Below are 26,127 nucleotides of genomic sequence, written 5' to 3' on the forward strand. Positions count from 1 at the left end.
ATTTTGAATTTCTGAAACTACTTATCATTTACATAAACAGTCCCTTCATGAAGTGAAAACAGAAGTGTGATGTGTAATCAGCACAACACAATTTACTAAACAGATGTTTTGCACCAAACCAAAACTTCTTATAGGTAAGTGAGCAATATACTGCAACCTTTATGCAGAGAACTAACAACAAGAACAATTGTTATTAATTTGCGGGAGAATATATGTGCACATGCCACAAATGCATCAATGACAGTATTACAAGATGTTTTTGATGATAGGAAGAATCCTATTCAGTTGTTCAGTTGAAGAACTGCCATTATTTTGTAATGTTTCAGTCGGAGTTTGTGCAAATCTCCTTGAGCAGAAGCTAGTAACACATCAAATGATCCGACAATTTTCACAGACTTCTTTCCATGGCTGCTCATAACACATCTAGATTGGCAACAACCAATACACCACCCTACCTCTCTGGTACTGATCTCTGCGCACTGCCAGATGCAGAGATTGTGTTATATAGAAGGCATACATAATTAAAGTTCCAGTTTCAAAACACTGTAGAAAGAGAATCAGTGCTCAGAATGACATCAAATTATCAAATTTTAACAGCGTATTACTGACACAGGCAAAAACGTCATGGAGCAAAAATACAAAATCTTTATCAACAGATGACACTGTCAGCATCAGAAAAGGCACACCAACAGAGTGCGTCCGAGATGCCCGATGTGACTGTCTCTATGAAGTATCATACGCTGCTGATAAAGTTCTGGACACTCTAGAATATCAAAAAAGACTTGGGTCAATGTCTGCAAACAGATGGAGAAAATGACTACAAAATTTGAGAAGGCAGGTTCTTTCGAAATGAAATGTGGCAGAGAGAAGACAGAGTGTCTACGTGGACAAGGAAAAAAAATTCCCGGATTTTTCTTGGTTAAAAATACACTTTCTCCTGGGCGAAAATACAATTTTTCCGTGTTAAGTTACCGTATACAATTCCTTGGCACTGTAAAACTCATCAATCCTTTGAATGTTTATGGTTTTATATACCGACGTAGAATTTCCTGTCACTTTAGAAAATGAAACTCAGGGGGAAAAGAGGGGGGGGGGGGATGAAAGACGTTTTGAAACACCTTTGATGTGCAGCAATATCTAGGCTGCATATTTTCATATTACTAAGGTATAAATTCGAATTCCACCAAATACCACATGTTACTTTTCAAAGCATTGAAATCGAGATTGCGATGCGCTTTTGTAAGCCACTCATAACTCATGTCACGTGATCTCGCCAGCTGATGACAGCATAGGACACGTGATGTAGTCAGCCAATAGCAAGATCACTCTTAAGTAGCGCGAAAACACAAATAAGGAAAGTTAATGGTTTAAATTAATATACTTAGCATTCACATATAATATTGGTCTCCACGATTAATAAGCTGGAAGAGAAGCTAAGCTTCCACATATAATGTTGATCTTTTCTGCGCGATACACTTTAAAATACATCACACAAATGTGCCAGTAAAATTTTTAATAACAACGTAAATGTGTGATCTTCTGAGCTCGGAATTCTTCTAAATGGCCGTCCTCAAAGGTGGAAGTAAAATTGGAAACTAATGACATATTTTGGCCATCCGTAATTATGCGAACATATTTTAATTCATTTGATATCTCCCGGTCACGAAAATCCGTTTTATCATTTAACGTGAGAGCAATAAACAAAGAGGAAACAACAAAATCACTGAACGTAAACACAGGCCATGTGGAGACGACCCACCTCCCCACCACAACTCAGACTGCTCTGCGCATCAGGCCCGGATTTACTATATTTCCGAACCGGGGCAATATTAAGTAGTGGCGCCAAGCCACACTTCTGTTACAAGAAGTGGGAGAAGGTACTCCTCATACGTGACTCAACTACGCATGCACAAGAGCCCACCCGCAACTGCTCAAAGGAATCTAATTCAAACAGTTGTCACGTCATGCTCACCGGAGGCAATTTGTTGTTATGAAGCATTGCACAGTCTTCCAAAAGCCTTTGACACTTTTTGCTGTTGGCAGACGCTTGTATGAGCACTGTGTTTTGTTGTTGTATACGGTGCATTTCCTTTGCAAGGTTAACAGCCCCTCTTTGTGAAGAACCACTGAATAACAGGAATTGCTAATATAATTAAAATTTGTTTTAGGAATGTCTGTAAATTGTTACAAACTTTAAATGCTAACTCAAGTTCAAGTAAGATATGCCTTTCATCCAAGTTTTGTCCTATTCCTCTCATTCAGCATGCATTTGCATACAAAGGGAACAGATATAATCAAGGAGATGTACAAACATCACTACAAAGGATAGTATTATGTTTAACATCTGCAACATTTAAGATAATATTTGTCGTATTATTTCTACAATGGAAATTCTGGAGAGAATAATATGTAAAATAAAGGAAAGGCAACCACTCACCTATAGTTGGCTGATGAGTAGTGCATAGAAACACGCAACAGAAAACAGCATTCAAACTAGCTTTCGAGTTCTTGCTCTTTCTCTAGCACAGTACGAACAACCACACAGAAACCCTAAAGCACACATGCTTAGTGAGACTTGACAGTTGCTTATTGATTACTGAGGAATGCTTCTTGAGTAGATGAAGGTGGAGAGGGCATAGGGAAAGATGTAAGAGGAGAGCAGGAGATAGCAGGATAATGTGAGGCAACTATTTTGACAGATGATTCAGGGGCTGCACAACAAGGGGAGGGGGTGGGGGGTGGTGAGTTCAGTGGGTGCACCAAAAATCAGATGGGGAGAGAGAGAGAGAGAGAGAGAGAGAGAGAGAGAGAGAGAGCTTGCATGGGGGAATGGGGGAGGGTGATTATTGTTAGATTTAGGATTGCTTTGCCATTTACTGTTAGAGTAAGAATAATGTTGGAGGATTATTTTGCAAATATAACTGTTTATTTCAGGTTAGTTTATGAAGTACTTGTAATCAAATGTCCTGATTGCCATCAATTGCGTTACTATGTTTGTATACAGCAACAAGTGTTACATATATGCGCACTATATAGCAGATAGGTGGAGAAGCTGCTTTTCCTTTTCCAATTGGTTACTGATGGCTATTTTCTTAAGAGGAACAGATATACAATTTCTGGTGACCAAATCAATGCAGTGGTGTAAACAGAATATGAACTGCATAAAAGTTCCTAGAAAGTAATTTGATAATCTTCTCATAGAAGTAATTTTATATTATATTAATAACAAGTATACTACCCAATTAATTTCTGTTAGTGTCAAAGATTTCTTTCACATGAAGATGCAAGTTGCAATTTCTCATACTATGATATAATTAAGTAATTAAGAAAGCAAAACCTAAAATTGTACAGAAAATGTTGCCTCAAAAATGATGTGTTACTTCAAAGTGCCTCATTTGCAATACTCTTAGCATTGGAGATGTGTGAGGAACAGTTTTAACAGATCCTAGCAGATAGTGGTACTGTACAAACAGTTGTGATGGCAGATACCAAACAGAAATAATGCTACAATACAGTGGGAAACCAAATAGCAAGATTGAAGAAATACTGTTACAGAATGGAACTTGGAGAAAGCTAAGCAAAAATGTTGTTACACGAGTTTTAGAGATTGCTGCATTCTCCTGGCAGCTGGGCACATGTCAGAATAACAATACAGCCAACTCTTGTTAATTCAAACCCTAATAAATCAAAATTCTCGTTCCATCCTATATAAAATCCTCTATAAATTGAAGTACTTGTAAGTGTTATGGTACACTTGATAAATCAAAGTGACAGTCACGGCCAACTGCCAACAAGCACTCTACAACTCCAAGTTTGTAGCTATCTAACACTTGGGAACTGAAATCTCCAGAAGACTCGTTTGTTTGCCAAACAATATACATATAATGTACAATAAGCACATACGTCGGGTGTAAAAATAACTTCAACAAAGTCTCAAGTGACTGACTCATGCAGAAAAGAAGAAGGTTACTGAGGTTGTGGAATGTGGTATGGCGTGGAAAAGTGATGTTGTAGCAAAAATATGAGGTTCTGTCATTCACACTGTCAATAAATCCAAAGCAGAAAGATCGGATTGCTGAAAACATATCATATGGATTGAGGAAGTGGACCCAGCAACATTATTTTTTAAAAAATTTGTGAAGGAAGTGCAATTGTTGATGGCACAGTTTGTACAGAGTGGAAAATTGAACTAGAAAACCTTCTGGAAAATTGCGAGCCAAGTGACACGTTCAACACAGATGAAGTGGGACTTTGCTTTCAACTTTCTTCCAATCGACACACTGAATATTATAGACAAATAAAATGTTGTTGTGGGCAATATAGCACAAAACAAATACTGTTGCTTCCAGTGAATGTTGACAAGCTGTAGAAACTAAAATATCTTTTTACAGCAGCAACTGCTAACCCTAGATGCTCTGAGGGTATAATATACTCCTCCTCTTACTGCTCTAATAAAAAGACCTGCATGACAATTTCTCAGTGAGCAGTTCCTGAGCCTGGACAAGGAAATGGAAAAAAGCAAAAAAATCCTTCATTTTCACAACAGTTGTAAAATTCAAAATAACCCACTGTCTCTAAATAATGTCAATCTTCTTATCTCCCCCTTGTGAACAGCACTTTGAAATTACAAACCACTTGACCATTTAATAATTTAGAATTCTAAAATTTCATACTGCAAAGAAACTGTCAATGTTGGATAGCACTGAAGATGGTCACACATCCAGAACAACAATTTTGATAGTGATAATCATGCCTAGTAATGCATGGAAGAATTTAACCATGAAGGAAAAATCTTTCAAAAAATGTAGATTCATCAAAGATTTACAGAACGAACAACAACAATAGGAGAGTGGAGAAATGAACATAGGTTTCCAACACACCTGCGGCCTTCTTCCTGACTTATGAGACAATGCGCCATTTGATGATATTTTATGTTTTGATGATCTTGTGGAAATCTGTGGTACTCTGACTGATGGAATTCTGGCTGTCCCAGGTGGCTAGAATAAAGACGACAGTGAAGGAGAAGGGAAGAGGAAGCAGAACCGATTCCATCTGCGTCTCCAAAATAGGCAAAGTCATCACTGGGAACATTGTGCATGTACATCCCTGAAATGGAACTACACAATGATGTATTTTCAGTTTTGGTCGCAATAGAAAATGTGTTTATGAATCACACTGGAGGCCACTGGAGCAGAAAAGGATCACAAATTTACTAACAAAACAACGTTGAAGTATTCTTATGTACTTTCAAAACTTTGTGCCTTCCATTTCAAGTGTTGAAACAAAAAAAATAATGAAATGCACAAAAATAATTTTCTATAGAGTTGTTGTTGTTTCTTTGTAAAGAAGGAGTTATGTTATTGACACCACAACAGTAATATGGAATTTGTAGACTGCTACTTGTCATATAGAGGAGGCACTGAGTCATGAAAAAAAAAAATTCAAAAAGTTTTTCAACTTCCACACAAAGCATTTTTCAGAAGTAGAAAACACACACACACACTCAACTTAGACACACACGGCCACTGTCTCCATGCGCTGAAGTTAGACTGCTAGTGACATGAGCAGCGATTTAGGGAGGTGGGTAGTGAGGGTAAGGAAGAGGTGTGGGGTTGTTAGAGGGAGGGGCAAGAAGGTAGGGGGCAGTGGAAGATGCTAGTGCTGCCTGTGAGAGTGTCCACGGCTGTGGTGGGGACATGACAAGGCTGCCAGGTGCAGCACTGGGAGGCTGTGCTGACGAAGAAATGGAGAGGAGAGAAGTAATGAAGGGGAAAGGATTATGAAGTTATATTGGCAGGATAGAAGGCATGTGTAATACTTAAGTAGGAGTGGGAAGGGAACAGGCAGTTGGTTGGTAGGGACTTGTTGTTGTTGTTGTTGTTGTTGTTGTTGTGGTCCTCAGTCCTGAGACTGATTTGATGCAGCTCTCCATGCTACTCTATCCTGTGCAAGCTTCTTCATCTCCCAGTACCTACTGCAACCTACATCCTTCTGAATCTGCTTAGTGTATTCATCTCTTGGTCTCCCTCTATGATTTTTACCCTCCACGCTGCCCTCCAATGCTAAATTTGTGATCCCTTGATGCCTTAAAACATGTCCTACCAACCGATCCCTTCTTCTAGTCAAGTTGTGCCACAAACTTCTCTTCTCCCCAATCCTATTCAATACCTCCTCATTAGTTACGTGATCTACCCACCTTATCTTCAGCATTCTTCTGTAGCACCACATTTCAAAAGCTTCTATTCTCTTCTTGTCCAAACTGGTTATCGTCCATGTTTCACTTCCATACATGGCTACACTCCATACAAATACTTTCAGAAACGACTTCCTGACACTTAAATCTATACTAGATGTTAACGAATTTCTCTTCTTCAGAAACGATTTCCTTGCCATTGCCAGTCTACATTTTATATCCTCTCTACTTCGACCATCATCAGTTATTTTACTCCCTAAATAGCAAAACTCCTTTACTACTTTAAGTGTCTCATTTCCTAATCTAATACCCTCAGCATCACCCGATTTAATTTGACTACATTCCATTATCCTCGTTTTGCTTTTGTTGATGTTCATCTTATATCCTCCTTCCAAGACACTGTCCATTCCGTTCAACTGCTCTTCCAAGTCCTTTGCTGTCTCTGACAGAATTACAATGTCATCGGCGAACCTCAAAGTTTTTATTTCTTCTCCATGGATTTTAATACCTACTCCTAATTTTTCTTTTGTTTCCTTTACTGCTTGCTCAATATACAGATTGAATAACATCGGGGAGAGGCTACATCCCTGTCTCACTCCTTTCCCAACCACTGCTTCCCTTTCATGCCCCTCGACTCTTATAACTGCCATCTGGTTTCTGTACAAATTGTAAATAGCCTTTCGCTCCCTGTATTTTACCCCTGCCACCTTCAGAATTTGAAAAAGAGTATTCCAGTTAACGTTGTCAAAAGCTTTCTCTAAGTCTACAAATGCTTGAAACGTAGGTTTGCCTTTTCTTAATCTTTCTTCTAAGCTAAGTCGTAAGGTTAATATTGCCTCACGTGTTCCAACATTTCTACGGAATCCAAACTGATCTTCCCCGAGGTCCGCTTCTACCAGTTTTTCCATTCGTCTGTAAAGAATTCGCGTTAGTATTTTGCAGCTGTGACTTATTAAACTGATAGTTCGGTAATTTTCACATCTGTCAACACCTGCTTTCTTTGGGATTGGAATTATTATATTCTTCTTGAAGTCTGTGGCTATTTCGCCTGTCTCATACATCTTGCTCACCAGATGGTAGAGTTTTGTCATGACTGGCTCTCCCAAGGCCATCAGTAGTTCTAATGGAACGTTGTCTACTCCGGGGGCCTTGTTTCGACTCAGGTGTTTCAGTGCTCTGTCAAACTCTTCACGCAGTATCTTATCTCCCATTTCATCTTCATCTACATCCTCTTCCATTTCCATAATATTGTCCTCAAGTACATCGCCCTTGTATAAACCCTCTATATACTCCTTCCACCTTTCTGCCTTCCCTTCTTTGCTTAGAACTGGGTTGCCATCTGAGCTCTTGATATTCATACAAGTGGTTCTCTTCTCTCCAAACGTCTCTTTAATTTTCCTGTAGCCAGTATCTATCTTACCCCAAGTGAGACAAGCCTCTACATCCTTACATTTGTCCTCTAGCCATCCCTGCTTAGCCATTTTGCACTTCCTGTCAATCTCATTTTTGAGACGTTTGTATTCCTTTTTGCCTGCTTCATTTACTGTATTTTTATATTTTCTCCTTTCATCAATTAAATTCAATATTTCTTCTGTTACCCAAGGATTTCTATTAGCCCTCGTCTTTTTACCTACTTGATCCTCTGCTGCCTTCACTACTTCATCCCTCAGAGCTACCCATTCTTCTTTACTGTATTTCTTTCCCCCATTCCTGTCAATTGTTCCCTTATGCTCTCCCTGAAACTCTGTACAACCTCTGGTTCTTTCAGTTTATCCAGGTCCCATCTCCTTAAATTCCCACCTTTTTGCAGTTTCTTCAGTTTCAATCTGCAGTTCATAACCAATAGATTGTGGTCAGAATCCACATCTGCCCCTGGAAATGTCTTACAATTTAAAACCTGGTTCCTAAATCTCTGTCTTACCATTATATAATCTATCTGATACCTTTTAGTATCTCCAGGATTCTTCCAGGTATACAACCTTCTTTTATGATTCTTGAACCAAGTGTTAGCTATGATTAAGTTATGCTCTGTGCAAAATTCTACAAGGCGGCTTCCTCTTTCATTTCTTCCCCCCAATCCATATTCACCTACTATGTTTCCTTCTCTCCCTTTTCCTACTGACGAATTCCAGTCACCCATGACTATTAAATTTTCGTCTCCCTTCACTACCTGAATAATTGCTTTTATCTCGTCATACATTTCATCAATTTCTTCATCATCTGCAGAGCTAGTTGGCATATAAACTTGTACTACTGTAGTAGGCATGGGCTTTGTGTCTATCTTGGCCACAATAATGCGTTCACTATGCTGTTTGTAGTAGCTAACCCGCACTCCTATTTTTTTATTCATTATTAAACCTACTCCTGCATTACCCCTATTTGATTTTGTATTTATAACCCTGTAATCACCTGACCAAAAGTCTTGTTCCTCCTGCCACCGAACTTCACTAATTCACACTATATCTAACTTTAACCTATCCATTTCCCTTTTTAAATTTTCTAACCTACCTGCCCGGAGGTCAAGGACAGAGTGGTTACAGGACCAAAGGGTATGTTGTAGGGAGAGCACCCACTTGCGCAATTAAGAAAAGGTGGTGTCAGTAGGAAGAATTCATATGGCACAGGCTGAGAAGTCTTCAAAAGTGAAGCACATTTTGTTGGGCAGCATGGTCAGCAGTTGGGTGGTCCATCTTTTCGTCACAGTTTGACAGTGGCCCTTCATGCGTAGAGTACAGCCTCCCGACACCACACCTAGCAGCTCAATCACGTCCCCACCATGTCCCTGCAAATTCCCGCAGGCAGCACTAGCTTCTTCCCCAGCTCTCCCCACCCCACCTCACATATCATTAGTATCCCCACTACCTGTTCCAACTAAATAGCTGATGACATTGGACACTGTCGAAATTGGGCCTTAGAACCCAGAGACAATAGCCATGTTTGTGTAAGTTGGGTTTGTGTAAATGTGTGTGAGTTTTCCAATTCTGAAAAAAGATTTTGTCCAAAAGCTGAAATATTTCTAGCATTCTACCACTGTGCTTGTCTGTGACTCAACACCTCCATTATGTGGTTAGTAGCTACCTATACTTCCTGTATCGTTGTTCCACGTTTACCATTATTTTTGTTTGGATACCTATATTTTGAATTTTTCTTGATTCGTTCTTGATCAATCCCAATTTTGTTAAATCAAACCCTCTATTGTTTGAACTTTCACTGAGGTACCTTAAACTTAAAATTACTGAGAATTGGCTGTACATCAAACAATCACTGTGTGTTTGTCTCTCCTGGGTCTGTTGGAGAAGCAATGCTGCTATTATGTACAGACTATTTTTGCCAAGTTAAACACCATGTAATCTGCATGTTTGAAAAATATTGAAAGGCAACTATGTCATTTAATGAATAACATTAATTGAATAGTACTCTCATTTATTTTTCTTTTGTTTCTTGTAATACATATTTCTATCTGTAACTACTTTCCTTCATTTTTGTTTTGAACTCTTACTACATAATCTGTCATTATAGTTTACAAAAAATATAAATATTACAGCAGAAATTAACATTTAAATGATGATACCTTAAAAATGCTTATGACTCAAGTGATAAAAAATGCACTAATCAATGTTATAAAGAAATGTTGACTCTATAATAAAACAACAGATATAATTACAGGAACTGTAATGAGCACAACACAGAAAGTAAAAGTTATTGGTAAATTATCAAGGCCTTTTGCAATGAAGTCATGAGTAAGACAAGGTGACAATTTGTAACATTTACTTTTCAACCGTGCATTGGAGAAGGTAATGAGGGAATGGAGGAAATCCATTGATACTTAGGGTTTTCAACAAGCAAGAAACCCAAATAAAACCACATCAGTTTGTCTAACTTTCGCATACGACTGGCGTTAATTACTGACTCACTGGATAATGTCAATGAACAAATCACAAAACTACAAAAACAATAATACAAAATAGGACCAAAAATATCATTTGAAGAAACACAATTCATGACAATATAAATGATGCCTACCAAAAGATTAAAAATTATACCATCACCCTTTAAAAAATAAAAAAAACTGTTTTAAATACCTAGGAGAACGTATGATGTGCAATACAAAAGAAAAGATAGCAATAGAAAATAGAATACATAAAATGAAAACGGCATTCCTAAATGCTTTCTCCGAAAATTATTTCGAGCAGTTAGTCCACGAACCCACGGGAATTGTAAATGGTTGCGAAAACACACTTGACCTCTTAGCCACAAACAATCCAGAGCTAATAGAGAGCATCATGACTGATACAGGGATTAGTGATCACAAGGTCATTGTAGCTAGGCTCAATACCATTTCTTCCAAATCCACCAGAAACAAACACAAAATAATTTTATTTAAAAAAGCGGATAAAGTGTCACTAGAAGCCTTCCTAAGAGACAATCTCCATTGCTTCCGAACTGACTACGCAAATGTAGACAAGATGTGGCTCTGATTCAAAGATATGGTAGCAACAGCAATTGAGAGGTTCATACCTCATAAATTGGTAAGAGATGGAACTGATCCCCCATGGTACACAAAACAGGTCCGAACGCTGTTGCAGAGGCAACGAAAAAAGCATGTGAAGTTCAGAAGAACGCGAAATCCCGGAGATTGGCTAAAATTTACAGACGCGCGAAATTTGGCACGGACTTATATGCGAGATGCCTTCAATAGGTTCCACAATGAAACATTGTCTCGAAATTTGGTAGAAAATCCGAAGAAATTCTGGTGGTATGTAAAGTACACAAGTGGCAAGACGCAGTCAATACCTTCGCTGCGCAGTGCTGATGGTACTGTTACCGACGACTGTGCCGCGCTGAGTTATTGAACGGAGTTTTCCGAAATTCCTTCGCCAGGGAAGACGAATGGAATATTCCAGAATTTGAAACACAAACAGCTGCTAGCATGAGTTTCTTAGAAGTAGATACCTTAGGGGTTGCGAAGCAACTCAAATCGCTTGATACGGGCAAGTCTTCAGGTCCAGATTGTATTCCGATTAGGTTCCTTTCAGATTACGCTGATACAATAGCTCCCTACTTAGCAATCATATACAACCGCTCGCTCACCGATAGATCTGTACCTACAGATTGGAAAATTGCGCAGATCGCACTAGTGTTTAAGAAGGGTAGTAGGAGCAATCCATCGAACTACAGACCTATATAATTGATGTCGGTTTGCAGTAGGGTTTTGGAGCATATACTGTATTCAAACATGAATCACCTCGAAGGGAACGATCTATTGATAAGTAATCAGCATGGTTTCAGAAAACATCGTTCTTGTGCAACGCAGCTAGCTCTTTATTCGCACGAAGTAATGGCCACTATCGACAGGGGATCTCAGGTTGATTCCATGTTTCTGGATTTCCGGAAGGCTTTTGACACCGTTCCTCATAAGCGACTTCTAATCAAGCTGCGGGCCTATGGGGTATCGTCTCAGTTGTGCGACTAGATTTGTGATTTCCTGTCAGGAAGGTCGCAGTTCGTAGTAATAGACGACAAATCATCGAGTAAAATTGAAGTGATATCAGGTGTTCCCCAGGGAAGCGTCCTGTGACCTCTGCTGTTCATGATCTATATAAATGAGCTGGGTGACAATCTGAGCAGTTCTCTTAGGTTGTTCACAGATGATGCTGTAATTTACCGTCTAGTAAGGTCATCCGAAGACCAGTATCAGTTGCAAAGCGATTTAGAAAAGACTGCTGTATGGTGTGGCAGGTGGCAGTTGACGCTAAATAACGAAGGTGATCCACATGAGTTCCAAAAGAAATCCATTGGAATTCGATTACTCGATAAATAGTACAATTCTCAATGCTGTCAATTCAACTAAGTACCTGGGTGTAAAAATTACAAACAGCTTCAGTTGGAAAGACCACATAGATAATATTGTGTGCGTTTCATTGGCAGGACACTTAGAAGATGCAACAAGTCCACTAAAGAGACAGCTTACACTACACTCGTTTGTCCTCTGTTAGAATATTGCTGCGTGGTGTGGGATCCTTACCAGGTGGGATTGACGGAGGACATCGGAAGGGTGCAAAAAAAGGGCAGCTCGTTTTGTATAATCACGTAACAGGGGAGAGAGTGTAGCAGATATGATACGCGAGTTGGGATGGAAGTCATTAAAGCAAAGACGTTTTTCGTCGCAGCGAGATCTATTTACGAAATTTCAGTCACCAACTTTCTCTTCCGAATGCGAAAATATTTTGTTGAGCCCAACCTACATACATAGGAATGATCATCAAAATAAAATAAGAGAAATCAGAGCTCTAACAGAAAGGTTTAGGTGTTCGTTTTTCCCGCACGATGTTCGGGAGTGGAATGGTAGGGAGATAGTACGATTGTGGTTCGATGAACCCTAGGCCAAGCACTTATATGTGAATTGCGGAGTAATCATGTAGATGTAGATTCCACATGACACAACATATACATAACACAAAAATCTTTGTCCTGGAACACAAATCTAAGCCACTATCAAACAATGGTAAGGCTTAGAACACTGCATGTAGCAGGAACGGTTAAACTAACAAGATTTAGGGATCTTGAATAACTGTAAAAAGTTGAAAGAAGAATTCCATGGCAAATACTGGGGCCTAAAAGTAGTAATAATTCTGAACAAAAACAACAATCAAACAGAGAGCTCTATTTCAAAATGAAAAAACTAACTTATGTATTGAGGAAAAGAAGACTACAGTTTTATGGACACTTATGCTGAATGGATAGTAATGGACTAACCAAGCGGTTCTTTGGCTTAGGTCAGTATTACACAATCATATTTCTTTGTCAAAGTTGATAGGTCAAACATTTATGTCAAAAAAATTTAATGGTGTAATAGGGAACTTTGTCAAATCTTGCCTGTAGTCAAATAAAGATGATCAACTCTAGGACCTCACTGTAGATTTGATCATAAACGTCACTTGTCTTCTGTTCACCACAATGTGAAATGTTATCACTTGGAGCACTAACATCGCTGCAGCGTTCTGTCACCAGTGGTATGTTTGTAAACATGGCTGTGAAGTTTAATTCGTGTGTGCCATCAACTACAAAATTAATATATATACTGAACTCTCCAGTCTTCTTAATCCATTTTTTCACTCAGGATACCTCACATTGTAAAGCATCTCATCTGCTTTATACACTTCTATTAATTTTTTTGGTTATGGGACAAAAAATTTAATTATTACTTTGATCTACAATAAAAATAGTTTTTACTGCACATAAAGTATATTGAACATTTATTTACTTTCAGAGGTTGGTTGGTTGGTTGGTTTGGGGAAGGAGACCAGACAGCGAGGTCATCGGTCTCATCGGATTAGGGAAGGACGGGGAAGGAAGTCAGCCGTGCCCTTTGAAAGGAACCATCCCGGCATTTGCCTGGAGCGATTTAGGGAAATCACGGAAAACCTAAATCAGGATGGCCGGACGCGGGATTGAACCGCCGTCCTCCCGAATGCGACTTTCAGATGTATTGATCCTTTAGTGCTATATAAATTTCTTCACACATTTCAGGTCTTATTTTAGTTAATGTGCACTGTGGTATTCGATTGCTGTACTGTAAGCTAGAGTAACTATCTCCTGTAGCAAGAAATTGGAGTGTTACCAGGAACCTGTATTCTGATAAGCATTTCTTGAGTGAGTATTGTGCTTTGTGATATGACAAGACACTTCACTAGCAAATACTGAAATGTATTCTCATCCATTCCTAAGTAACTTAAGTATGACTTGGAGTCCTCCACTAGAAGCTCACAACAATAAATTTTGTTGAATGCTTTTATCGTCTCATTGTAAAACCCACGGCTTCACCCAGGTAAGTTTCTTTTTTTCCCCCCCACTTGTCTTCTAAATGCGCACACAGTGCAATTGTGATACATGCAACTGCTGCGCATAATAAGTTGTCGTCAGCCATCTTGAACTTTGATGAAAAATACGATGACAGTGTAATACCCCTTTTTAGTGCCACATCAAATATTTTTGTCAAACAAATTTGACGAATATTTGATCAAATCTTTGTCAAAGAAATATGATAGTGTAATACCGGCCTTACTAAACAGCTACAAGTCCAAGCCCACATGGCACACTGAAATTGACAAAATGTATTAAAAAAAAAAAAACTGAAATTAGCATGGACATAATAGAGAGCAAAATACTTCAGCAGGATTTCAGGAAGAAGTAAGTATGCAAATAGAAAGAAGTGGACCCAGGAACAAACGGAGTGACATTCTTCAAGGACAAAGGGAGTCTGGGAGCAACTAAAATTAAATACAAAGAAGCAACATGAAAGTTGATTTATCACACCCTCCAAAGGGTTATTCTAATAGCTAAATAAATATTACCTTCCTTAGAGCACAGTACACATTGTCAACATTGACATTGCTGGCATTGTCGACCTCCACAGTGACTGGAATAATTTGTCCAGAAACATATCCACCCACAGGTATCGACATCACTAGGGAAAGTGGACCAGACTTGCAGCAGCAACAACAGAAGTTTTTCTCGGTCTCCTTCTTCACAGGATCCTACATAAAATACAAAAAAATGCTTTAGGAATCTTATGATCCAATTTACATACTACCACGTCTGAAAAAGGGATGGAAACGCAAAACGTTCCTTTAAAATAGACACTGTGATTGTACATTTTTAAAAAAAAATCATCGAAAAGGAGGAATACAATTAAAATTTGACAATCATTTCTCTACACTTGCTCCAGTTGGCAAATAACAATGTTCATATCCATTAACATCAACATCTACTCCATTTGTCATAGCAACAAACTTTTAGAGCCTGATATTTCAGAAAATTATAAATTAGTAACCTGCAGTTGCTGAAGCAAACGGGAGAGAATGTGTTTAAGACTTTCAGAAAAAGACATATATTCACAATTTAGACATGTGAATGTTGACTGCAGTGCAACAAAACAGCAAATCACAAACCTTTCTACATATCAAGTTCTTTTTTATAACACTGCCATCTACTAAAGTTACATTGGTTCCCGATTCCCACTATATAGAAATTTCAGAGAATTTCCTACACTTCAGCTTAAAAGCAAATGTAATAGATAATACACTATTTAAAAAGTCATACCATGAAGGAATTATCTAACTGTGATGGAAATTTGTAGATGTGATGTACATTTACAAACAAATAATTACAATGTGATTCTTGAAGTTTTCCCGGCGGACATAATGTTCCATCATCTTTTGGGCGTGCACTCGGGACAGCGACAATTCTTCTTGCGATATTTTGGCTAGAAACCTCCCAGTCATCTTCAAGGCGAGTCGCCTTGAAGATGGCTGGGAGGTTTCTAGCCGAAATATCGCAAGAAGAATTGTCACTGTCCCGAGTGCACGCCCGAAAGATGATGGAACAAATGATTACAATTTCAGAAAAAGTGAATGATTTATTCAAGAGGAAGAGCTTCACAAACTAAGCAAGTCACTAACACATTGGACCCCCTATGGCTCCTATACAAGCTGTTATTTGGCTTTGCGCTGATTGATACAGTTGTTGAATGTCCCCCTGAAGGAAATCATGCCAGATTCCATCCGACTGGCATGTTAGATTGTCAAACTCCTGAGCTGGCTGGAGGGACCTGTCCATAATGCTCCAAACACTCTGAACTGAGGAGAGATCTACCACCCTTGCTGCCAAGGTAGTGTTTGGTAATCACGAAGACAAGAAGTAGAAACTTTCATTGTGTGCAGGTGGGCATGATCCTACTGAAATCTATGTCCAGAATGGCAACAAAACGACATACAGAATATTGTCAATGTACTGCTGTGCTGTAAGGGTGCCGCAGATGACAAAAGGAGACTATAATGAAAGGAAATGTCATTCCAGACCATCCCTCTGGGTTGCAGAGCCATCCATATGGTGGGCAACATTCAGTTTGGTATTCCACCACTGTCTGTGGTATCTGCAGACACATCTTTAGCCTGGAATCTCAATGACTGGAGTATAATTGTCTTCAGTGATGAGTCCCACTTCAAACTGAGATCTGATGACCATCAACGACATGTCTGCAGATATCCCGGACAGTGGTGAGATACCAACCTGACTGTCGTGGGCTGTATGGCCCAGCATGTACGAGGGCAGTTCAATAAGTAATGCAACACATTTTTTTTCTGAAACAGGGGTTGTTTTATTCAGCATTGAAATACACCAGGTTATTCCCCAATCTTTTAGCTACACAACACTATTTTTCAACGTAATCTCCATTCAATGCTACGGCCTTACGCCACCTTGAAATGTGGGCCTGTATGCCTGCACGGTACCATTCCACTGGTCGATGTCGGAGCCAACGTCGTACTGCATCAATAACTTCTTCATCATCCGCGTAGTGCCTCCCACGGATTGCGTCCTTCATTGGGCCAAACATATGGAAATCCGACGGTGCGAGATCGGGGCTGTAGGGTGCATGAGGAAGAACAGTCCACTGAAGTTTTGTGAGCTCCTCTCGGGTGCGAAGACTTGTGTGAGGTCTTGCGTTGTCATGAAGAAGGAGAAGTTCGTTCAGATTTTTGTGCCTACGAACACGCTGAAGTCGTTTCTTCAATTTCTGAAGAGTAGCACAATACACTTCAGAGTTGATCGTTTGACCATGGGGAAGGACATCGAACAGAATAACCCCTTCAGCGTCCCAGAAGACTGTAACCATGACTTTACCGGCTGAGGGTATGGCTTTAAACTTTTTCTTGGTAGGGGAGTGGGTGTGGCACCACTCCATTGATTGCCGTTTTGTTTCAGGTTCGAAGTGATGAACCCATGTTTCATCGCCTGTAACAATCTTTGACAAGAAATTGTCACCCTCAGCCACATGACGAGCAAGCAATTCCGCACAGATGGTTCTCCTTTGCTCTTTATGGTGTTCGGTTAGACAACGAGGGACCCAGCGGGAACAAACCTTTGAATATCCCAACTGGTGACAGCACTACCAACAGAGATGTCAAGTTGAGCACTGAGTTGTTTGATGGTGATCCGTCGATCATCTCGAACGAGTGTGTTCGCACGCTCCGCCATTGCAGGAGTCACAGCTGTGCACGGCCGGCCCGCACGCGGGAGATCACACAGTCTTGCTTGACCTTGCGGCGATGATGACACACACTTTGCCCAACGACTCACCGTGCTTTTGTCCACTGCCAGATCACCGTAGACATTCTGCAAGCGACTATGAATATCTGAGATGCCCTGGTTTTCCGCCAAAAGAAACTCGATCACTGCCCGTTGTTTGAAACGCACATCCGTTACAGACGCCATTTTAACAGCTCCGTACAGCGCTGCCACCTGTCGGAAGTCAATGAAACTATACGAGACGAAGCGGGAATGTTTGAAAATATTCCACAAGAAATTTCCGGTTTTTTCAACCAAAATTGGCCGAGAAAAAAAATGTGTTGCATTACTTATTGAACTGCCCTCGTATGAGTGATAATCTGGGGTGATATTTCTTTTCATAGCAGCATGGCTTTGGTTGTCATCCGTGGCACCCTGACAGCACAGTGGTATGTCAACGATATTCTATGCACTGTTTTGTTGCCCTTTATGGCATGCCATCCTGGGATTACATTGCAGCAAGATAATGCCAACTGCACACGGAAAGAGTTTTTACTGCTTGTCTTCGTGCATGTCAAATCCTACCTTGGCCAACAACGTTGCAGGATCTCTCCCCAAAAGAGAACACATTTGGGGCATTATTGGCAAAGCTGAGCAACCAGCTTGGGATTTTGACAATGTAGCTTGCCAATTGGACATAATTTGGCACAATATCCCTGAACAGGACAACCAACAATTCTATAAATCAGTGCCAAGTTGAATAACTGCTTGTATAAGGGCCAGAGGAAGACCAAAGCATTAGTGATTTGCTCAACTTGTGAAGCTTTTTCTCTTAAAGGAATAACTGCTTTACCTCTTCTATTTTTGGGAGGCATATATCAAACCACAGACAGATCCTTGCTGAAAACAAACACATAGGCTGAAGTCATGTGGAATTTCAGATTATCTCTTAATGTGACCCTGAGAGAAAATTAATGGCAGTTCACCAAAAAATTGTCTATTTGGAGACTGTGGTCCAATTCTGAACAGACTGCACCGTCAAAACAACTTGGCACCCTTCTTCTCACTTGTTAATCTGCGCATTCACATTGCATATTATTGATCTATCAGGAATCATAACTGTTTCCACATCAGACTTAGGCTGTTCTGATTGCACATAGAAGTGTAATTCAGATCTCCTTGGAAGCTGAGTAGTTGTTCATCTATTGTCAATAAGAATATGCATAACATTGCTTTCGGCACTATGACAAAGAGGCAGTGGTGGATACTCTAAAAGGAATGAACTTGTCACTCTCCTTTCTTCCTTAACATATACTTGTGCATCAGATCTGCTACTACAACAATGAAAATAATCATTATTGACAATATAATGAAATTAGATATATATACTCACCACGTAGCAGCAGGAGAACACATACATAGAAAGAGGTACTACTTATGCAAGCTTTCAGAGTCAGTGGCTTATTCTTCCAGCAGATGGGTTGACGGGGAAGAAAGATGATGAAGAATAGTACTGGAGAGGTTTATGAAAAGGGGTAAGAGTACGGAAAAGTCACCCAAAACAATGGGTCAGGTGAGATTTACTGAACAGAATGAGAAGGACTGTTGGGGACTGCACTGGACAAGATTTGAAAACTTGAGACCTTAAAAGTGAAATACAAGGTAACATGTAAGACAGAGATTACTATAAAAATATCATGCACAAGTTAACAAGAGTAAAAAGCTAAGTGCACTGTATGTAACAGAGGTGGGAGAGGGACGGCGAAAAATAGACAGTCAGAAAATGAACGATGCAGAAAACTAAAATGAAGGAAAGAAAGGAGTAGTTACCATGAAGAAATGCTGAGATGGAAGAAATTAACGTAAATTAAGGTCTGTGGGTGCAAGAACCAAGGACATGTTGTAGCATTAGTACCCACCTGTGGAGTTCTGAGAAACTGGTGGCTGGGGGAAGAATCCAGATGGTGCATGTGATGAAACAGGCATCGAGCTCATGACTGTCATGTTGTACAGAACACTCTGAAACAAGATATTGTGTTGCTGGTATACACCCTTTGCCTAAGCCCATTCATCCTAAGTGATAACTTCGGGTTAGTCACACCGATGTAAAATGACGTACAGTGTTTACATAACAGCTGGTATATGACGTGTAATTTCGCAGGTGGCTCTCCCTTTCGTAGTATAACCACCAAGTTATCAGTTAGGATGAACGGGCATGGGCAGAGGGTGTATGCTGGCAACAAACAATGTCCTGTTGCACAGCATGCACTACAACATAACAGTCATGAATGCAGTGTGTGTTTTGCCACATGTGCCATCTAGATTCTTCCCTCAGACACCAGTTTCAAAGAACTCCATCAGTGGGAACTAGCACTACAACATGCCTTCAGTTCTCACCACCCACCTGGTCTTAATTTACGTTAATTCCTTCCGTCTTGGCGTGTCTTCACAGTAACTACTTCTTTCTTCATTGCGTTTTAGTTTCCTGCATCTTTCATTTTCTGACTTGTCTATTTTTCAACGTCCCACTCCCACCTCTGTTACATTCAATGCATTAGCTTTTCACTCTTATTAACTCGTGCACATTGTTTTATGAGTAATCTCTGTCTTGCATATTACCTTGACTTACATCTTTAAGCTATCAAGTTTTCATACCTCATCTGATGCAGTCCCCATCCCATCCAGTATCCCCTGACCCAGGATTCTGGATAATTTTTCCGAACTCTACCCCTTTTCCTTAACCTTTCCAGTCCTTTTCCTCCACCATCTTCCTTCCCCTTCAACCCATCTGCCAGAAGAAGGAGCCACTGGTTCCAAAAACTTGCACAATTGAAACCTTTTTTTATGCGTTTATTCTCCTGCCACCACTTGGTGGGTAGATTTTATCTATCCAATTATATTAAGTCTGATAACATGGAGTATTTCTGCGACTGTACATTTTCTTGGGAATGAGTAAGCAAATACTCTTGTCTTGAGTACAGAACCTGTAAATCATAACAAAGTCTGACATTCTTAAATTACTTACAGTGGAATGCTCACCAATAATTGTGTACATTTGTGTGATGTCATAAGTACATTAACAGTAAAACAGTTTCATCAATTATTTTAGTGGTTATTATAGCAGTTTTAACTAATAGTCATTAACAAGCATCTGAAAACTTAATATATATCAAAGAAATGCAAATGTTCTATGATCTATGGTACACATTCACATGATTAATAATGACAATTAGTCAAAATTATAACAGCAAACAGTAAAAATCACAAACAACTATAAGTGAAAATAATTATATATGTGAGTTCTGAAGTTTACAGTTCCCATTCGCCACTCTCGCATGGAGAAAAAGAGTAATTCCACATCTAAAATTAAATACATATCTCAAAAGCCACTGGACAGCACACTGCAGAGTGTTCTTAGCACATATATTAGTGATTTTCTGTCACACTTCAGTTGCATATGGAGTAAGAAAACAGTGACAGTCTATATACGTCTCTGTATGCATCCTAATCTCTCATCTTACCCTCACTATCCTTACGTCAGATTCAGAATGGCGGTAACAAAAATGTTGTGCAGGTTTCCAGGAATAGTGGTTTTCTAAATATATTCAACAGAGGTTTGCGTGAATAGTGTTGCCTTTCTTTGAAAGATTCGCACTTCATCAAGGTCTTTTTGTATTTCCTCGCAACCCTCTACCAACGATACTTTCCTGTAGTTAACTGCAACAACATTGTCTGACAATCTTGTAGTGTTTCTGAACCTACCTGATTAATCATTTACGCAAACTGACAACTGTGGCAGCCATATATGCCTCCTCAAGGCACAGCTGATGTTACAGTCTTTTCTGTTAAACAATTGCCATTCACATTAAGCTGTCTGTTGTATTAGACAAAAACTCTTTGAGCAAGTTATATATTTTTAAAAACAATCCTTAAGCTCATTCAGATTAGTGTATTTTAATCCCCCCAGTACACAAATACTATGAGAATTCAAGGGCAACATTATCCTCTACTTTAGTAACAGTTGGCTGACAAAATTTATCCTGGCAACTTCTGAAGTTCAAAGACAACTACAGATGGTAAAAGGAAATGGGTGAATATTTAACAATGATATACAATATGCTCTGGATAAAAACAACTCTAAATGGAAAATAAAGATCTAGAAAGCACGCACAGCAGAACTCAAATCTGTCATCTTACAAATACAAACAGAGGAAAGAGGCCATGCTTAACTAAATGTAATAAAGGACATCCTAAAGGTAACAAATCAGGATTGTAAACTGAAGAAAAAACTGAGCAAAGAAGTCTAAGTGATCACAATATTACTAATGGACATTCAAGGGTCCACTGGAGTTGGATAACATGTCTGTGATGGTTAGCCTCTCACAACTTTATGTCCAGATTAATGGTACACACGGTATCAACATTCCATTTTGTTCACAAAACTGATAACTGAGACTGCGGTCAACTACTCACAAAGGTGAAGGAAAATGAATTGGAGAGCTTTAGGACAAAGGGTAGAGTTCGCAAAAGTCACCCTGAACCCTGGGTCAGGGGAGACTTATCGGACATAAATTAAGGCTAGGTAGGTGGCGAGAACCAAGGACATGTTGTAATGTGCCGAGTTCTGAGAAACTGATGTCTGGGGAAAGAATCCATGTTGCGCATTTGGTGAAACAGGCACCAAGATCATGACTGTCATGTTGTACAGCATAATCGGCAACAGGATATTGTGTTGCTAGTATACACCCTCTGCCTATGCCCATTCATCCTAACTGATAACATGGTATTACTCATGCCAATGAAAAAGGCCAAACAGTGTTTATGTACCAGCTTGTATGTGTCATTTCACAGGTGGCTCTCCCTTTTATACTATATGTTACAGAGCCGGTAAAAGTGATGGTACGAAGGTACACAGGGCAAGTCTTGCAGTGGGGACGGTCACACAGGTAGGAGCCATGGGGTAAGGAGATGTGTGCAGAAGGAACACACGGTCTGACGAGGATATTGCAGAATTTGGGAGGGTGACAAAAAGCCACTCTAAGTTTGGTGGGTAAAATTTCAGACAGAATGGATCTCTTTTCAGGGTATACTCTTGGGAAGTCATGTCCTTCTCAAAGTAGCTGATTAATACATTCAAGACCAGGATAATAATAAGTGACAAGTGGTGAGCTCCAAAGTTGTTTTTTAGAGAGATCAGCAGTACCAGGATTGGATGTGATGGCCCAGGAAATCTCCTTTTGAACTAGGCTGGTGGGGGTAATTACGTCCAGTGAAGGCTGAGGTGATAACTGTAGTATATTGCTGTAAATAATCGGCATCTAAACAAATATGTTTGCCTCAAATGCCAAGGCTTTAAGGGGGGGATCGTTTGACATGGCAACTGTCAAAATGTAATTACTATTATTAGTAGGTTTAACGCGACAGAAGTGTGCAGCTGGCCTTCAGTGAGAATGAGATCAACATCAAGGAAATTGGCATGGGATTCAGAATAGAACCACACAAAATTCCAGGAATTTTAACAGGTCAGCCTCACCATGAATCCATAAGGCCTAGACGTCATCAATGTATCTGAACCTTGGTGCCTGTTTCACCACACACACCATATGGATTCTTCCCCTGGACACCATTTCTCAGAACTCTACAGGTGGGAACTAGCCCTACAACATGTCCTTGGTTCTCACCACCCTCCTGGCCTCAATTTCCATTAATTTTTCCCGTCTCAGTATTTCTTCACAGTAACTACTACTTTCTTCACTCCGTATTAATTTTCTACATCTTTCATTTTCTGACCTGTCTATTTTTTTGCCATCCCTTTCCCTCATCTGTTACATTAAATGAACTTAACTCTTCACTCTTATTAACTTGTGCACAATGTTCTAGCATCAATCTCTGTCAGGCATATTACTTTGTCTTCCACCTTTAAGCTCTCAGGTTTTCACATCTCATCCAGTACAGTCCAAGACAATCAGTCTTTCCTTCCCATTCCATCCAGTAAGTCTCCTCGTCCCAGTATTCTGGGTGGCTTTTCCTAAACCTCTCCAATGCTTTTCCTTTACCCTCTCCCCTACCCTTCAACATGTCTGCCGGAAGAAAGAACCACTGGCTTGCGAAAGTAAAACCTTTTTTAAAAAGTGTGTTCTCCTGCAATTGCTTCACAAGTAGATCTACCCAGTTGCATCATACTGTCAAAACTCATTATTTTCATTGTTATATATCTAAGATCAGTATCATATGCTTAATCAGATGCCATTTCCTTGGTTTTATTTTTGTTTACATTGTCACACCCAAGAATATTAATTTTACAAATTCAAACAGACATGGAAAATATGTAAGGAATTTAATCATTGAAGCATTTAAGGAAAGTATACATGTGGTACCTTGGTACACAGAAGTTTAAATGATAAGTTTCAAGTTTTGTCTGATGCCTGAGACTGTTTTATTAGATTATGTTTGTTACCTAAGCTGAAAATAAAATACCTGAACAATTTAGAAAAATTTAGAACATTTACTACATGACTCTGGACTGAAAACATTGACTACAACATAGTCAACCACTACTCCTTAATGTCTTCAGCAGTAGTGATATAAGTAACTCAGGAAAGCAAACTTCTAGTGATAAATGCTGTATCAATGGTATATGGTCAACAGCAGCAGCAAGAAAGGAATTTCCAAAAAATAAAAATTTGTGAAAGTCAAATACAAATTTAAGTGTTAGGATGTCTTTTCTTAAAGTATTTGTCTAGAGTGTAGCCTTCTATAGAAATAAAATGTGGGTGATAAACAGGTCAGACAAGAAGAGAACAGAAGCTCTTGAAATGTGATATTACACAAGAATGTTGGGGGAAATTGGACAACTAACCAAGATGTACTGAATCAAACAGGGGAGAAAAAAATTATTGCTTAACTTGATTAAAAGAAGGGACCTGTTGATAGGACACTTCCTGAGGTATCAAGGAATTGTTATTTTGGTAATGAAACGGAGTGAGATAGTGTGGAAGGGGGGAGGATTGTAGTGAGAGACCAAGGCTTGCTTACAATCAACAAATCCAAATGGATGCAGGAGGCAGCAGTTATGTAGAGATGAAGAGGCTAGCATGGAGAATTGCTTGTAACCAGTCTTTTTTAGATTTGCACTATGACAATAATGTGGCTTAGTCCATTGCAAAATCTGCTTCACAACATTATTTTCTATTAGTTTAAAACAGGAGTAATGTAAAACAGATTTGGTTTGTATGTACTCAAATTTATGCTTCAGTATCCCAATTAGTTTTGTTATGATAAATGGTCTCTTAGCACAAGTCTTCAAGCAAAGAGAAGGACCAGTGTTGAAGATACCGACCTAAATACCAAAAACTTTCCAGATCACTATGTTTACTTTCAATTTAACATGCGCCCTCTGCCAGAAAAAGTGAAACACTACTGAACTGGTATTAAAAGACTGCTGTTTTTTTACAGTAAAAACAACTTATTTTTCACTGTAATCAACTTTATGGTCAATTCATTTTTCCGTCATTTATCCATTGGATTGGTTCTCTTAAGTGTTACAAAAGGAAGTCTATAAAATGCACCATATACAGCAGTCATAGTTTTCTCACTGCACTCAAAATATTTTCCACCCACAATTCTCTTTAACTGTAGATATAAACAGATACCATAAGATGCCAAATCTGATGAACAGATTGAATTTTTTAACAATTCATACAACACATTTTGATTTCTCCCGGTGTCGAGTACCTATGTGGTTTTTTGTTTTGTAATATATGCCACCTTTCATTTATTGTTTCATTCAGGTGGTTCAGAAGTCATGCACAGTATTTGTCAGTTCTTGTTTTACCTTTTGCAGCAAAATCAATACAAAGAATGCTTTTTTCATGCCAGATAATACTGGATATAACCCTTCCAGCATATTAAATCAACTTCACCTATTTTTGTTGGGCCGACTTTCACACTCTGGTTCATTGCTGTTTTGTTTTCACAGAAAGTGGTGGATGCATGCCATCCATTGAAACAATTTGGAACATAACATTAGTTTGATTCTTCTCACAAAGGTCTCAAAATAGCCGAGGAATTCATTTATCAGTTCCTTTCAGTCATTCAGAAAATGCAACACTCCTTTTGCAAATTACTTTCTCAGTTTCCCATGTGAAATGTAATGTATGTACTCTACAGCTTATTTATCCATAGTACCTTCTGTTTCACACATTTATTGATATTTTCGTACTCTTCAGCTTATTTATCTACAGTACCATCTGTTTCACACATTTATTGATATTTTCATTGATTGCAGTTTTGTCACATCATCCACATGCATCACCTTCAAGAGAATTACAACCGTATTTGAATCCAAACATTAATTTCTTAACCTTTGAAAATTAAGGAACACATTTCTCCTTCTCCTCATGATAAATTTTGGTTGGGGGAAAAAAAAGAAGATATCAATGTTGTCTCTGTAGTAAGCCAAGAACTTTTCATCTCCCACTCTTACTTTTCTCATCAGAGACGCCACAAACACAATCTTGTTTCCATTATTAGCTTGCTGTAGCTCTATCAACTGAATGAAGTACAAATTTTTTATATGCAGGAATAACTGACCTTGGCTGTAGGATGTGTATTCAAATCCAAAGGGGTAATCACTGTAAATGCAGATTTCACTTCTTGATCAAATTTCCAGGGACGATCCAGTACTGCTTTCACAGTATACCTTACATAACCAAATTCAGCTTCAAACGAGGATGGCAAGTTAGGTGGTAAATGTGTGCTAAAAGGGTATATCTTCTCTCCAGGCTCAATTATCATCTCACCTGAAAATTAAAATGAAATATGCAGTTAACGAGCAACTGCTACAACTGAATTATGTTATCACACAA

At 39.1% G+C, this 26,127-nt stretch overlaps 1 protein-coding gene across 1 annotated transcript in view; it reads right to left on the reverse strand.

The window, feature by feature from the left end:
• LOC126198558 (arrestin domain-containing protein 17) overlaps positions 1–26,127 on the reverse strand; it is a 58,357-nt gene that overhangs the window by 27,175 nt on the left and 5,055 nt on the right. The window contains exons 3-4 of the mRNA XM_049934984.1: positions 25,853–26,061; positions 14,548–14,730 (exon numbers count right to left, since the gene is read on the reverse strand). Of these exons, the coding sequence (XP_049790941.1) occupies positions 14,548–14,730; positions 25,853–26,061 (392 nt within the window). The remainder of the gene's footprint in view (positions 1–14,547; positions 14,731–25,852; positions 26,062–26,127) is intronic.

The sequence above is a fragment of the Schistocerca nitens genome, chromosome 8 (assembly GCF_023898315.1).
Source record: "Schistocerca nitens isolate TAMUIC-IGC-003100 chromosome 8, iqSchNite1.1, whole genome shotgun sequence".
Taxonomy (NCBI): Eukaryota; Metazoa; Arthropoda; class Insecta; order Orthoptera; family Acrididae; genus Schistocerca; species Schistocerca nitens.